This window comes from Dromaius novaehollandiae, chromosome 2, assembly GCF_036370855.1.
Source record: "Dromaius novaehollandiae isolate bDroNov1 chromosome 2, bDroNov1.hap1, whole genome shotgun sequence".
In the NCBI taxonomy this organism is placed as follows: Eukaryota; Metazoa; Chordata; class Aves; order Casuariiformes; family Dromaiidae; genus Dromaius; species Dromaius novaehollandiae.
This window is the reverse complement of record NC_088099.1, coordinates 152,535,620-152,550,961: the sequence shown is the minus strand read 5'-3', so window position 1 is coordinate 152,550,961 and position 15,342 is coordinate 152,535,620. Positions and strand designations below refer to the sequence as shown.

The following is a 15,342-nucleotide window of genomic DNA, read 5'->3' as shown; positions in this document are numbered from 1 at the left end:
AACGTTCAGGTTGCCTGAAGGTGTACACTCTATTATGCTGCAGGTGACTGCACTGTATCATAGAGCATTTCTGCCAGGGCTTCCAGTAAATCTAAGCTGCTTATTTCCCTAAAGCTTTAGAAATATTTTCTTTAATCATTGTTCTCTATTTTAAAAGTTTACGTAGTTTGCTGACAAGAAGCAAAATAATGATAATTTTTTTCTAAGCAGACATGCAATAAATATAGTATTTCCATTGTTTTTTAATAAAACACTTACACAAATCATTATTCTGAGGGTATCTTTTTCCTTTTATGAAAACACTGATGTTAAGATTTAATTTAATCTGATTAGAGTGAAAATGTTATGCAAAACGTATTCTAGCTATCGTTTCTCTTTCTTGTTCTACAGTTTCAGTATAGAACCAAATTATGATTTTCTTTATATCTATGATGGGCCGGACAGTAATAGCCCACTGATTGGGAGCTTTCAAGATAGCAAGCTGCCTGAGAGGATAGAAAGCAGTTCAAACACCATGCATCTGGCTTTTCGGAGTGATGGATCTGTTAGTTTCACTGGTTTCCACCTGGAGTACAAAGGTAAAGGAGATCATTTTTCTCTTCTATTAAAAAGGTTTAATGCATGAAGGTAAACTTTAGTCCATTTTAACTATTCATAGCTGTCTGTCTGGTAATGCTTTGGTTTTGCCTATAATGTGTGTGTTATCTATTCATATAATTGAATATTTGACAAATTCTTGACAGCATAAATATTTTTTTCCCCCAGTGTATAATTTATTTTTATCTTTCCTCTACATAGTAAGGCTTTTTGGCATATTTGCATCTCAGATTCCTGTAGATGAAAAGATGTTCCAGATCCTAGAATACCAGTGATTCAAAATGAAAAAGGCTTGGACTAGACCTTTGTATGGTAGGCCGTAGTAGAGCTGTCTAAATGAGGTCATAACACTGTAAATAAGAAAATGAAGGCTTGTAAAAATCATCATCAGTAGGAGCTTTCAAAACTGTTTCTGTATGGCACAAGAAATGGAAGTATCCAATATAAAATGAATATGAACATAACCAATAATCTGTAAAGAAAGTGGGAAAACGTGAATGTTGCTGGAATAAAGGTGATACATCCCAACCTCTTTGGACAGATTCTCTTCTCCATTTGTTCTGACAGCAGTTGATAAACGCAAAAGTATACAAAAGAAAGAGTGATGCATTTGTTACTTTGGCTAACCCACAGAGGCTCCTTTTACTTTCCTAAAGCCAGCAGGTTCCACAGAGGTAAAGAAAGTTAGCTCCACAGTATAATTCAGTCCTAAGAAGTTGAAAGTAGCTCTGAAACATATTAATGGTAAATCCAGCTGTATGCACTTTTCCACATCACTTAAAATATTTCTTCTTCCTTCTCAATTAAATTGAAGAATGAGAAGTGCAGATGGGAGCGCAATATAAAGCAGTAAAGGGATGCAGAACTTTTAAAGAACAAGAAAGTGTATTGATTTTGCAAAGGGAACAATCCTGTTCTGTGCTGTTGAGTGCAGTCTTGTCTTATGGAATTAAACAGTTTCTCTGATCCACCAGTCTAAGTGTGAAAGGTACTCATTAGGGGCACAGTTTCTTCTCGTTCTTGGTCTAGGTTTAAATAAGGAAGTGAGTTAATTACTGTGCTTTCGATTCAAGACAAAATTCTATTCCCAACTTTACTGTCAGCTTGTGTGTGCCACTATGATCACTTATTTCTTTCTGTGCTTCCAGGAGTCACTCTCTCAAGGAGATTTACCCCATATCTTTAAAGTGACTGCAAATCTAAGTAATGGGAGGATGTAGGCATTAGATTCTGTGTGTGTTTGTGCGCTTGTGTGTGCATACGTGTATGTAAGGAGATGAGGGAAGGTTTGAGAAAGGATTCAACCTAATTCTTATTTTCCCTGATCACTCAATACAGTTATATCTCTTGGTCTTCTCAGAATATCTGGAGTATGCATTTCAACATTAATTTTTTAAAAAAAAGGCATAAACAAAAAGAGGTATTTGAATTCCCACTAAAAAATTTCAGGGACTATTAACTTGCACCCATATCAGAATCTCTTAAGCAGAGGAACCCCTTACTTGGTGAATTATACAATCTTTACTGAGGGTATTTGTTAAATATATTTATATTTATATATAACTTATTTTACAGGTATCAGAAGAGTATCGTCACTGTAATGTCTTAACATTTGAAAGTGAAATAGCTGTTATTAGTTATTTAGGACAAAAGATCAATCGTAAAGTTTCAGAACAATCATTTAGATTATTGTTAGTTTCCTGCATATTTATTTTCGATCCATTGCCTAGATATTTAAGGTTCTGAGATAGTTCGCTTAGTAAATATCCCAGAATTCAAAGCAAAAACTCAAACAGCAAGGAATGAATGTTTGAAACCTGAAACAAAAGTTTGCAGGACAGTAATAGAATACTTTTTAAATACTAATGTATTAGTATTAAATACTAATGTATTTAAAAAGGAAGGAAATATTTTCACCTGTGTTACTCTGTTACTATTATATTATTCTAGCATATTACTATTACTGGATCACAGACTGTATTAAAATGATGTAAGCATGACATCTGAAATAGAAAACCAACATGCATTTAATTTGGTCAAAAATAATTATTACATTAATGAGGAAAAAACTCTTAATAGGATGTTTTATGAACCAAGCCTTCTTTATACAGATGGTAGAAGCCTTACGATCACAGGCCCTGGTGTTTATGGGGGATTTTAACCACGTCATTATCTATTGCAAGGGTAATATGGCTGGGCACAAGCAGTCCAGAGAGTGTTCATGACAAATTCTTGATGTAGGTGATCCCTAACTGACTAGGGGAAACTTTCTGCTGGACTCGTTACTCACAAACAGGGAAGAATTAAGTCAGTGCTGTGATGGTCAAGGGCAGCCTTGAAGTTCATTGGCAGCCTAAAAAGGCTAAAGGAAATTGTGGTCCATTGCTCAGTGGGCAAGGGACCTGGTGACAAAGGAGATGGAAAAGGCTATGGTACCTTTGCCTTGTTTTTTGCTGGCAAGCTTTGTCCCCGGGCCTCCCTGAGCCTGCTAGAAAAGTCTGTGGGAGTGCAGCATTATCCACAGTGGAGGAATTTAAGATTTAGGAAGCACTTAAGCCAACTGGCCATATATAACTCCATTGGAACAGATAGGATGCACCCAAGAGTGCTGAGGAAGCTGGTTGATGTTACTGCAAAGTTGCGGTCTTACCATCCTCGAAAGGTCATGGCAATCAGGCAAGCTTCCTTTTGACTGGAAAAGATAAATGTCATATGAATCTTCAAGAGAACAAGAAGGAGGACCAGGGGAACTACAGGCTCGTCAGCTTAACTTCAGTCCCCAGAATGGAGCAAATCCTCCTAGAAACTATTTTCAAAACAAAGAAGGACAAGAAATTGTTTGGAAACAGCCTCCATGGATTTACCAAGGAGAAATCATGCCTGACTGATTTGTTGCTGTCTGTGAGAAGATGAAAGGCTGTGCAGACAACAGGGGAGCAGTGGATATTGAATACTGTGACTTCAGAAAGGCCTTTGACACATTCTCCCATTGTATCGTGAGAATGAAATTTGGTGAGACTGGTAGGTGGATAATCTGGTGGATGGAAAATTGGCTTGATTGCTGAGCTCAGACTGGCAGCCAGTAAATAGTTAATAGGGATTAGTAATATGGCCAGTACTCTCTTTATTGATGACCTGCATGATGGAGTGGGGCACGCTCTCGGCACTTTGGTACTCTCGGCCACTTGGCAATCTTGGCCAATTATGGGGAGCAGTCAGTACTCTGGAAGATGGCACTTTATTCAAACAGATCTTACTAGGCTGGAGAAATGTGCTGACAGGAACCTTTGACAACCTTTTCCTTCAACAAAAGGAAATAAAAAGTCCTGCATCTTGGATGGAATAACCCTCTGCAACAGTACAGGCTGGGAGCTGTTTGGATAGAGAGCAGCTTTGCAGAAAAGGACCTGGGGGCCTGTGGGACAACAGGCTGAACATGAGCCAGCAGCATCCTGGTCTGAGAATGGTAGAGTGGAAGCAAAAGTGGGATCAGCAGGTCCAGGGAAATGATTCTTCCCTCTGTTCGGCTCTTTTGAGACCACACCTGGAGTACAGTTTAGGGCTCACCAGTACAAGACCATTGGGATATAGAAGCAATTCAAACAGAGGGCTACCAAGATGATTAGGAGGCTGGAGCATGTGACCGTGAGGAGAGGCTGAGGAAACTGGGTTTGCTCAACCTTAGGAAGAGAAGGCTGGCTTCAGTTACTTAATGGAAGGGTATGGAGAAGAAAGAGCCACGGTCTCTTCAGAGGCACACACTGAGAGGCAATGGACACAAGTTGTCACAGGAGAAGCCTATTACAGCTTTGTTGTCTTTGAGCCTTACTTAGGGATGGAGTAGTAAGTTATCAAGTTCTGAACAAAGCACCTGCTTCTCTTGGCTTTCAGTGCTGTTCTCTGTGCATTGAGATACTAGTTTTCTAGAGGGGTTTGACATCATTACCAAGTGTTAGCTAACAAAGAGGCTTCCTACTAAACATCAAGAATGCCGCAGCACATACCACTTGCCTGTATTTCAGAAGCCTTAATGGATCTAGTGATATGCCAAAGTTACTGGACAAGTAAAGGCTGTCTTTTATGAAGTTTGTTGCAAAATTTTGCTAGTATGGAAAGCCAAGAATATAATATTATCTAATTCAAATCTTAGCTGTCTAATCAAAGAACTAATTATTATTAGTCCATACCTAATTATTACCAAAAAAAAAACTACTACAGAAAAATGTCTTAGTAATAACACAGACAAAATTGTTGCACACGGTCTCTCTAGCATTTTCTCTGTGTTGTCAGGTTAGTGGTACTAGTCTTCTTCAGAAAGCAGGCATGGGAAAGGGAAAGAGTTACAGTGGTCATCAGTGTCCTGAGGAGGACACTTGGGGTAGCATGATGTTGATGGTGAACGTCTTTTTCAAATCCCTACTGGGTGCACTTTTTTTTTCTTTGTTAATAAGTTTGTTAATACAGTCTGCTTGTTTGATCTTTTTTCACTGTTTCCCAGCTCCATCTGATGAATCCTTTTACCACATTGAACTTTTTTCTTCATATATACTGACTTTCTTTCCAAGTTCACTTAGCAGATACTTCAGATTTCCAGAAGTAGTTTCAAGGTGCTAAGTATTTCAGATTTTATTTTTAAGAATAGTTATTAAGAAACTGTATTTCCATAGTGACATTGTTAGTGTTTAGTCAGCAGTTTCAGAAATCTGTCACAACTGTATCTTTGGAGAAAAGAAAATTACAGGACTGTCATTGTTCCCCACAGAAAATTTTTGCTATGACAGATAATGTCTTTCCTCAGTTTTTGGTTTACACACCAGGCATAATAGATGACTTTATCTTTTTCTCTCTTTAATTTCTTATGTGATATTAGTCTATACATTATCCAAGGATCTGCCAGAATTCTGAAATGTGAATTTCTTGTTGTAAACTCAAAAATAGTTATCTCACAATATGTAGCTTTAAAGCTCAGTAAGCAGGAAGTTCTTTCTTTTCCATTCTTGCTATTATCAAAATGTTAAGATAAACTCCTAAAATTAAATGGACCGTTTTATCTGAAGTTGAGAATTTGGACTTGAAAGGTCTGTCAAACTTCTCAAGCTAGACTGTAGTTGGCTTACATAATAATTATTATGTGATATCTTGCAGGGTTCCTAATAAATTATATCTCTTAACTTTTGATTGTGTCACCAGATTTCAGAATATAAGCTTTACCAAAGTTTTAGCAGTTCTTTCTGTGAAGTATTTTGAAGCATTGCCATTCAGAATAGGAGGCAGTTAGATGTCACAGGCACCAGTTTGCAACTACCTAAATGAGTCATCTTGGAGCTCTAACACTTGTTCTTAATAAAACTATGCATTATAACTATTACTTGTTATTGTGTGGGTTTTCATATCAGAAGCAATGTTCTGCAGATTGGATACGCAAATCCTGATAAAATGTTAACCACATTAGGAGATCTTCACATTCCTTTGGAAAATTCGATACTGAAATTTCAGAAGAATTAATCCATGTTTCCATGTTCAAATGCAAATATAACTTTATGATTTTGTAAGGTACCTTTTCTCTCCTCTCATAAATATTACAATATCCAAATGGCCATAGAGGATCAAACAAACAGTCTGTTTTCTTCAGTATCTTGTCTCTTGTAGTGACCAATAGCTGGTATGTGGCTAAACTATAACAAAATGTTTGAATATTTCATCATTTTCCCCTAGTATCTATAAGCTTTCAGAAAATCTATCTTGGGCACTGCCAGAATCTGAGGAAGTGTCTGTGCATTTAAAGCTCTTAAATAGCCTTCCAAGAATTTCAAGGCTCATGTAATCTTTTGGCAGCCTACCTATCTGCAGCAGAAAGTTCCACAGTGCGAATATGCATGGTGCGGTAAAACACCTCTTTTGAAGTTTTAGAAATTGGCAGTTGATAACTCCATTTGGTTCCTCCTAGTTCTTGCAGGGAGTGAATAAGTGTTCCCTATTGATCCTTTCCATGACACTCATAAATGGTTTCAGTTTTCAGATCTCATATTTTAAAATTAAGATGTGTCTAGCCCAGTGGGACCACATCCATAAAATGTAACTTCAGGTGGAGACCTGAATCCTACATAACTACATCTCCAGTCAGTGAACTCAGGAAAAAGAGTTCTTATAATGCTCCATAGGTATAATCTGGGAAAAATATAAGAGGTGTGGTTTGGTCATTATATAGAAATCTTAAAAGTGAGGAAGTGATGACTACAGTCATAGAACTTTTGATGAGAAAGGAAGGTTTTCTTCAGAGAAGATGAGAGCATGAGGAAGACCCTCACAGAATGCTCAAACAAGACCTTGACAGAACACCAGAAAATATTTGTAATGTTCTATATGATACTCAGAATTATGTTTGCATTTGTTTATTTTATAGCGAAACTGCGTGAGTCTTGCTTTGATCCTGGGAATATAATGAATGGAACAAGACTTGGAATGGACTATAAATTGGGGTCAACTGTCACATATTACTGCGATGCAGGTTATGTTCTTCAAGGATATTCTACACTAACGTGTATCATGGGAGATGATGGAAGACCTGGATGGAACAGAGCTCTGCCCAGCTGTCACGGTGAGAGCAGCATTTTATTTACTATTGTTGCTGTTGACGTTATTCTTGTTTTGTCACATGGAAAAAACATACAAAATTAGAAGAAGCAATTTTAATAAATTTTTCCTTTAGGACAAGTGCCCTTTCCAGTGATGTACCTAATAAAAATGTCGTGTTTAATATCACTGGGCAAATATTGTTACAAGTTATTATTTTAGTATCACCAGATAAATATTTTTACAAGTTATTATTGAAGACAGATACCTACTTGTATTCTCATACATAATGCATACAAATATATGCCTGGGATATTTATTTAAATAGAGCATTAATTATACTCTTAATGTCACCATATATTTTTGTTTCTTTTTTATGGCTGTTTTTTAAACTATATAAGTACTTTAGTGAAACATTTTGTTTACACCACAGCATATCCGTTAACTTTTTGTGCATCTGGTCCCTAGGAAAATTCAGCCTTGAAATGCACCAAAGATCCAATCCTGCAAACTTTCATGCATATGAATAATGCCATTGACTTCAGGAAGCTCCTGACTTTAATGATAATACGACTGACTAACTCAAGCATAAACATTTTCAGATTTAAAATCTTTCCACATTACTGATTTGGTGTTAGTTTTTCCCAGCAGTTGATAGCCATTCCAGAAGAATGATGCAATATTTTTTTCAAATATTCTGTATTGCTGAGCACAAAACATGTCCCATGTGTCCAGATATTACTAACTTTTAGAACACAAAAATGCTAAATAATAAAATTAAGACTTGATTAAAGATTTGATTAAAATTAAATCTCCCCAGTATCACCTTAATTTCTATTCCTTTTGCCCAATGTGAAGACAAAACGTTGTTAAATTCATTTCCAATTTAAATATGTTTATTTTAAATAGAATATGTTTTTTCTTTGTTGTTTATTATATTCCTATTACACAGTGAGTGGGGGAGTATCAGTAAAACAGAAGAAAAAAATAAAAATTGACTACTGAACAGAATAACCAAGCACTGAATGTAAAAGTATAGGGATTTGAAGAACTTCTATTGTTTTCATTATTCACCAAAAATATTATAGTACTGAAACACCAAACTTCATTGGCTGCAAATTGGAAAACTGGCCCTAGCAAACTTATTTGGAAATGTGTTCAAACATTTGGAAATGTTTTCAAGTCGGAAGCTTCTTTCTCATTTAAAAATGTTATACAAATGTTGTCATCTAAGTGTTTTCTGGAGAGGGGATGGTGAGGAAGTTTGCTGTATGTAAGAAGAGAAAAGATTTCTTCTTTTAGGAGGTGTTTTTCATAGGTAAAGACGGATAAAGAATTTATGAAAGATGCAATGGTTGTGTTTATTCATGCCGCTATCTACATAGTAGTCTTCCAGAGCTATCTGATTATTTTAACGTTGAATGTGTTCGCTAAAGAAAGAGTCTTTTGCTTGGACAGGACTGACTGCAATTTTACTAAAAGAAAAAGAAAATCTTACAGTACAGTGGGTAGTGGACAGCTGTCACTGATTCTAACTAGACTATTTTTTTCTGGATGAACAAGGCTTTGTTTCAAAGATGATGACCCTACACCTCTATCGGATGTGCAATAACTTCCATTAAAAAATCTGGGCCTTGCAGTTAATTCTACCACACCTTTACTTCTTACAGTGGTTTTCTCTAGTTTGGAGTTTGTAAAGATTTGTAGATGTGAGTCTGTGATACAGTATAGAATATTTTTACCAGATAATCAATGCCTTCTACTCTGGGGGGATTTTACTCAAGAAAAACAGCACATTTAGATACCTGTGAGAAAGAAGAAAATAACAATAGATTAGCTTTCCATTACATGAGAGCTGGCAGAAGCAATATGGGAGCTGAATTTTGACCCCTCTCAGCTATGCAGTCTTGCCCAAGTCAAAGATTTCCTTGGTTACAGCAGAGAAATGCGATGCCTGCATTCTGCCAACTGCATTTTTGAAACTCAATTAAAACTGACACTGTTATAATAAAATATGGAATACAACAAACCTTCACTGTATATGTATTTTTTTCATTTTCTTATCTCTTTTTATTAAAAAATAGTTTATGAAAATTTATGCTTGTAATATTTTGATCTAGAGCTTTAGTTATAAATTCAGCAAGAAGTTTGTATAAAAGTTGCATAGCATTCTGCCTAAACTTTCAGACATTTAATTGCATGATAGAATCCAGGATCCTCTGTTAGATTCCTGTGAGCGATATTCAGCCATAAAGCCGTATGGGAGAGTCAGGCACCTCCGAATAGAAAGTGCACATGAAAGAGAGAAATATTATTACTGGCTATTCTGACTTTGCTCATGTTCACAGGTTCTATGTAGGGCAGAGGAAAAGCCGGGACAACTTTTAGTACTCCAGATGTTTTTCCCTCTTAAGAGAATTTGTGTCAATAGTATTTGATCATTTGACATGAAGAAAATCATTGGATAAATAGTACAGACAATGCTGGTATCAGGGTGGAGCTAGCAGAGAGTGGTGCAAAATCAGACCCTGTTAAGTCAAAACTCTTCTTGTTGCAGTATATACTGAATTTTGCACTGAATAGTGGAATCACAAAAGAGGAGGATGGAGAGCCATCTCTCTACCCATTCTGAAACTTGAAATAACTTGAGACATACTCGCAAGAGAAGGTAGATGAGTTTGGATCACCTGAGTACAGAAAGGAGTTATTGGTCTTGTTTCTAAGATCTAGCCTTTTATATAAACGGTGGGTAGAAATTCCTTATTCATTCGTAATTAAAATGAAGGCTATGGCTATTAGAAGGGCAATCTTTTAGAAGAGCTTTAAGCATGCCTTGAAAACGTCTGCTACGTCAAGCCCCATCGGAGCACTGGTGTTCGGGTCTGGGCAGGCTTTAGCATGAACTGGCTGATATGAATTGCTCAATTTGTCATAACATGCTTTCCTGGAAATGCACAAAACCAGAAAATGTGAGGACTTACAGACCCTGCAAGTCAACCACTGATGATTGTAGAGTTAGCTAAAAGCTTAGCAGAGGCTTTCAGGATCAGAAGAAGGACTAGATTTATAAAAAATATTCAATGCATGAAGCTGTTTCCAGGTTTGTACCTTTATGCGCACAATATTTTTATGGCCTAGTCCTATGTGCATTTGGCATGACTTGCATTTGGTTAAAATCATTACATAAAATGACCCTGAGCCTCTCTAATAAGTGTGGGAAGTGAACCAAATCATTGGCTTCGTTCTTTTATGAACACATGCAAAGATTATCCAGGCTAATATGCTAAGCTATTTGGCATTTGACAGTGGATATTAAGAACAGGATGCAATTAACATATGCAGATAAAATGTTGCTGTGACAGAGATGATGATTAATGAATTCTCCAAGTATAGTTCATTTTAAATTTTTGGTAGCAAGCAACAGTTGTTTGCAGAATAACAGAAAGCCCCATAGTGGGAAATCATAGTCATGGCTGAATGTAAAATCTTGTTCCTAATAGAGAAGAAAGCATTTTTCCACCACTAACAAATATTGCTACATTTCATTGTAGCAGGTTAGAAATATAAAAATATGTGAATCCGGGCATCCAAATAGCTCCATGTGAAAGATATAGCTAGCAATTTCAGATAATGTCATAAACTGGTTGTGACATGACTTATTCTTATTTCGTAACAAAACATCAGGTCTCAATATATTCATATGCACTGTTTGTCATAAGACATGTAAAAAAAAGTCTTGGCGTTATAGATATTGCTTATAAAGCAATTCTATACCATGATATATTAGAAACAACAGAAACACTCCTAACTATGACTGCAACAAGAAATCTTAATTCCTAGTCTTGTGGGCATCAGTACATAATCATATACCATAGCAGTGGTGGTTTAGCGATTAAAGACCATGCTAAAGGCTAGATGCATGCGCAGTATGAGGAGCTCAGAGAAGAGCTTGAATAGCTGCATGTGTATAGCTCAGTCCTAAGGCTTGGAGGACAATTCCCAGATCCTAATAATGTGAAAAGGGGTGGCCTGCTGCCTCGTTGTCTCCCAAGTAAATGTTTTCCTAAAACCTGAAACGTCAGAGGGAATAGTTCTTGTTTGCTTGGACTCTGACATTGACTCTCGGTTTCATTTGTGCTGATTCCTACTTTTCTGTGTGCCTAATTTTGTTTCTTTCTTATCTATATTAACTTGTCAAAGCTATTTTGGATAGATCATGTCAGGTTTATATCTGAAACCTTTCAGGGTGGAAGACTGCACAGAAAAGCGTAATCTTATTATTTATTATCTTGTAATACATTAACTGTTGACAGATTTCTCATCAATCATGCACTACTGATTATTTAATTAGAGGCTTAATGTGTGGCATTTTTATGCACTTTTTCCATAGTAGAACTATGATTCTTTTGTGGTAATTGCATACCGGTGTGGTCTTTTAAAACCATTACTCTAGTCAGCCCATTATTTACATGATAAACCATAGTCAGACTGAGTATTTTTCCAAGCTGCATAAAAAAAATTTAAATGATCATTTTAACCATTATTGGCTGTGTTATAAAGAACAGAGAATTTTCTTGTCATAGACACAGACATGAATCTACCATAAGAAGATGCAAGACAAAGGCACGTTAGGCTAAAATACTTTCTTGGGTGATTTCTGTATAGGATTGGTAAAGACAAAGTTGAATCTCTAGGTAATCTAAATTATAATTCTTCATAATGCTCAAGGACACTAAAAGAACATTCAGGTACAATTGACATGTGCTGGTCAATTTTACGTACATAAAAATTAAGGCACTTTTATTGTGTTTCTCTTATTTTGGGTGTAATGACTTTGATCAAAGCAGTTAGAACTTTCATTAGCATATTTGTTCTATACTGCACTTCTGGAGTATAAATGTAGAATGCTTGATTATATTCCCAAATCCTCAAGAATCATATATAAGCAATTAAAAAGAAAATTTTGAAAGGCACAAAACATTTTTTTAGAAGCCTAACACTCATTAACTTCCATCGCTGGTATTCAACATTTTCATCTTTTTAAATAAAGCAGCAAAACAAAATAAATTTCTAGACAAGATTCCCTGTTTTTAATAGAAAGAACAGATCAAATGAATATCTAAAATGTGAGATCAGGATTACACTTTATTCTAAGACTACTAATAGATGGAGAGCAGTAGCTATAGTTTGGGTTGGCTACAGTTACTGCTCATTAAAATGTTTTGTTAAAAACACACATTTATGTCTTTGTAATATTTCATAAATTTGTCAGGCTGATATTTGCAGTTTTATTTTGCTTGTAAGAAAAAGACTTCAGCCTGAAATTTGGAGAATGACATGAGTTTAAATAGCTGGACTTTGTGCAATAAAGAGTGCAACACAATGATTGCGAGAATTGCTCTTTCCTGGAATGCGGAGGCCAGCCTGAGTCAGCAGTAGTAAAAGTACTAAAAGCATAGTTAAAACACTTGGAAGAGGTGGCACAGCTGATGTTGAAAATGTAGACCATTTCCCTCTGCTTCAAGCCTGATGCTTTTAGTTAAAATAAATTTGTTCCTATTAATTTTACATTTGAATTATGACTAGCTAAATGATATTACAGAGTGAAATTCATTAATTGCCATGGGCATGTGAACAAATTGTGCCACCTGCTCTTGGATTTTGTCTATTACTGGGTTTTTTTTGTCTCTATTACTGTACTGTTTACTTCAGAAGCCTTTCTTAAATGAGCTTTCAGACAAGGTATAGCTGTTATTTTTGTATATTGTGTACTTTAATCATGCACTATCATGCTTACGCAGCATCTTTGAATAGGTAAAGAAAAACTTCATGGAGGTGCGCTTATACTTACACCATAAAAACAAAGAAACTAGACAGATGTATTTACTTGACAGCTATTAAGTAGTTCCCTTAAATCTTTATAAATAAAAGCTATAAAACCACTAGTGAAAGACAAGCCAGAGCCCCCTACAGTGACTGTGTTTATGATAGTGTGCAATGCTACTGATTACTCTGTTATGTCCCATAACTTTGTCTTTAAAGTTGTGAATCGTAGAGTTACAGAAGAGAAGAGGCAGGATGAAGTGTGAGGAGAGACCAATTTGTCCTTTAAATTAATAAAAACTATATTTGAAGTGTAATTAAATGGTAGTATAATGTGTGTGTGTGTGTGTATAAAAGTATTATACTATATAATTAATGTGGTATTTATGTGTATAAAAGTCATAGATCATTATAAACAATAACTGATGTGGCGTTTATGTTACAATAAAAAGGAAAGTTAAGGCTGGGAAATCCCACACTGAAAGGTTGGTCAAGGGCAGAATTAAGGCTGCTGTGCCCAAGTATAGGATGTATTTGGAATGTTTTCAGGTGTGATCTTATTTACTGTTGTGGTCGGGAGAGGGAGGCAGTTTTTTGTTTTGCTTTGATTCAGTGACAATAAATAGTTGCTTAGTAGCCGTAGTATGTAGAGTTGCTCTCTCATTTATTTCCACGTTTGGAAGTGTGTGAGGACGGGGTCAGGCAATGGCAGAAGAAAAAGGATACTCTTGCAGTTAATGAAGCTGAATGTTGCTGTGGAGAGTTCAATTCTATGTTTGTCTTCATTTCATAGTTCCAAAGAATGTTCAATTTAACCACTTAACCAGCATGCTTTACTTAAAGTTACCATATGTTGGCTACTTACAGTGCATTTCTCATTTTCTTGTTGTCCAGGATAAGACATCTGTTTTATAGAATCAAATAAACCATGACCTAAGTGCTTACACTTACTTAGAAGTAGAATTGAAGTCAGTTAGGTGTGTGTTTTGAATATGGAGAATGCCACTCAAATGCTACGTACTCTGATAAGTTAGATCCTAATAGTCAGACGTGTAGAGGCAATTTAAGGATTTTTAAGGAAAGTCTAAAGGATTTTATTTTATTGTGAGTGAGATATCTTCTGAATACTGAATTCTTGTTCCCAAACTTTGGTCTTCTACAAATAGGTGCCTGTTCCTTTACCATGCCAAGCTTCTTTTCCAATATCGTTAATGGAGAGAGACAAGTGTCTTAAAGTTACCAAAGGGAACTCAGAGAGCTTTCTAGGAAGGAGCGTTTTTCAGTTTGCATCTGCACTCTGAACAGGATTCATTGGGCTTGCATGCTCAGCTGGAAACTACCTAGAGAAGCAACACAAGAAATATTATGTGTAGTGAAATATCTGAATATGCTATTCAAAAGTGCATCCATCTGCTTGAGATTAAAACACACAACACTATTGTGGAGAGATCGTAGGGTCACTTTTTTTGTGTAAAAGCTTAGCAGTTAGAAGACTGCTGAAGAAGACCTGGGATCTAGGCCTGAGTATGTCTGAATCTGATCTTCATGTTGCAGACACTCTTTTGTATGACCACCTCTTTACTCCTCCTCCATGGAAGGATACCAGGTAACAAAGCCGAAGAGAGGGAACCTAACCTGGTGAATTTGGGACTAGTTTAGGAGAAATTTGGTTATCAGTCTTTATTTCTTGGAGATAGTTGGCTCATTTTTCCTATGACAAGCCACTGACTGTTTATTGTAAAATGCACAAATGGTTTTGGGGGTACAAAATAGAAATAAGATATTTCTGTATGTGTATTAAGTTGTCTGGAATTTTGCCAAAAGCCCACAATTCTTGAAAAATGTGATTATGTTAAAAACTCAGCTTTTCTGAATTTTCAGAGAAAAAGCTGTTTTTCTGTTCATATCAGAGAAAGTTTGAAAATGCTACTGGAGTGCACTATAAAGGTTAAAAATTCCAGAAGGATTGTAAAACAATTAAAAATAAATGTAGACACACAGATATACCCACATCAAGCATTATTTTCAGTGTCTGACCTTTCACATATACATTTGGAATACATTATATGGCTTTACAGTGTTCTGTTGAATAATAAATGCTGTATATAATTATTGCAAGCTTCCATTTAAAAAGTGCTAACATCATATAATGGTAAATAAAGCATAAGGAATGAAGAATAGTAGTTAATTATGACTTTATTAAAATCAGCTGCCAGAGAATCCTAATTTCCAAGGTATTTAAGGGATTAGTTAAATAGAGTGCATCACAAAACCAGGTACTTCATCTTCTGTTGAACTAAATCTGTTGCCAATTTTTGGAAGCATAATTTAGTGAAGTAAATATTACAA

General features: G+C 35.9%; 1 protein-coding gene across 1 annotated transcript in view; it reads left to right on the top strand.

Annotated features, from left to right (window-relative positions):
- CSMD3 (CUB and Sushi multiple domains 3) overlaps positions 1–15,342 on the top strand; it is a 693,764-nt gene that overhangs the window by 495,982 nt on the left and 182,440 nt on the right. Inside the window, exons 30-31 of the mRNA XM_026101199.2 lie at positions 391–578; positions 7,001–7,195. Coding sequence (XP_025956984.2) covers positions 391–578; positions 7,001–7,195 — 383 coding nt within the window. The remainder of the gene's footprint in view (positions 1–390; positions 579–7,000; positions 7,196–15,342) is intronic.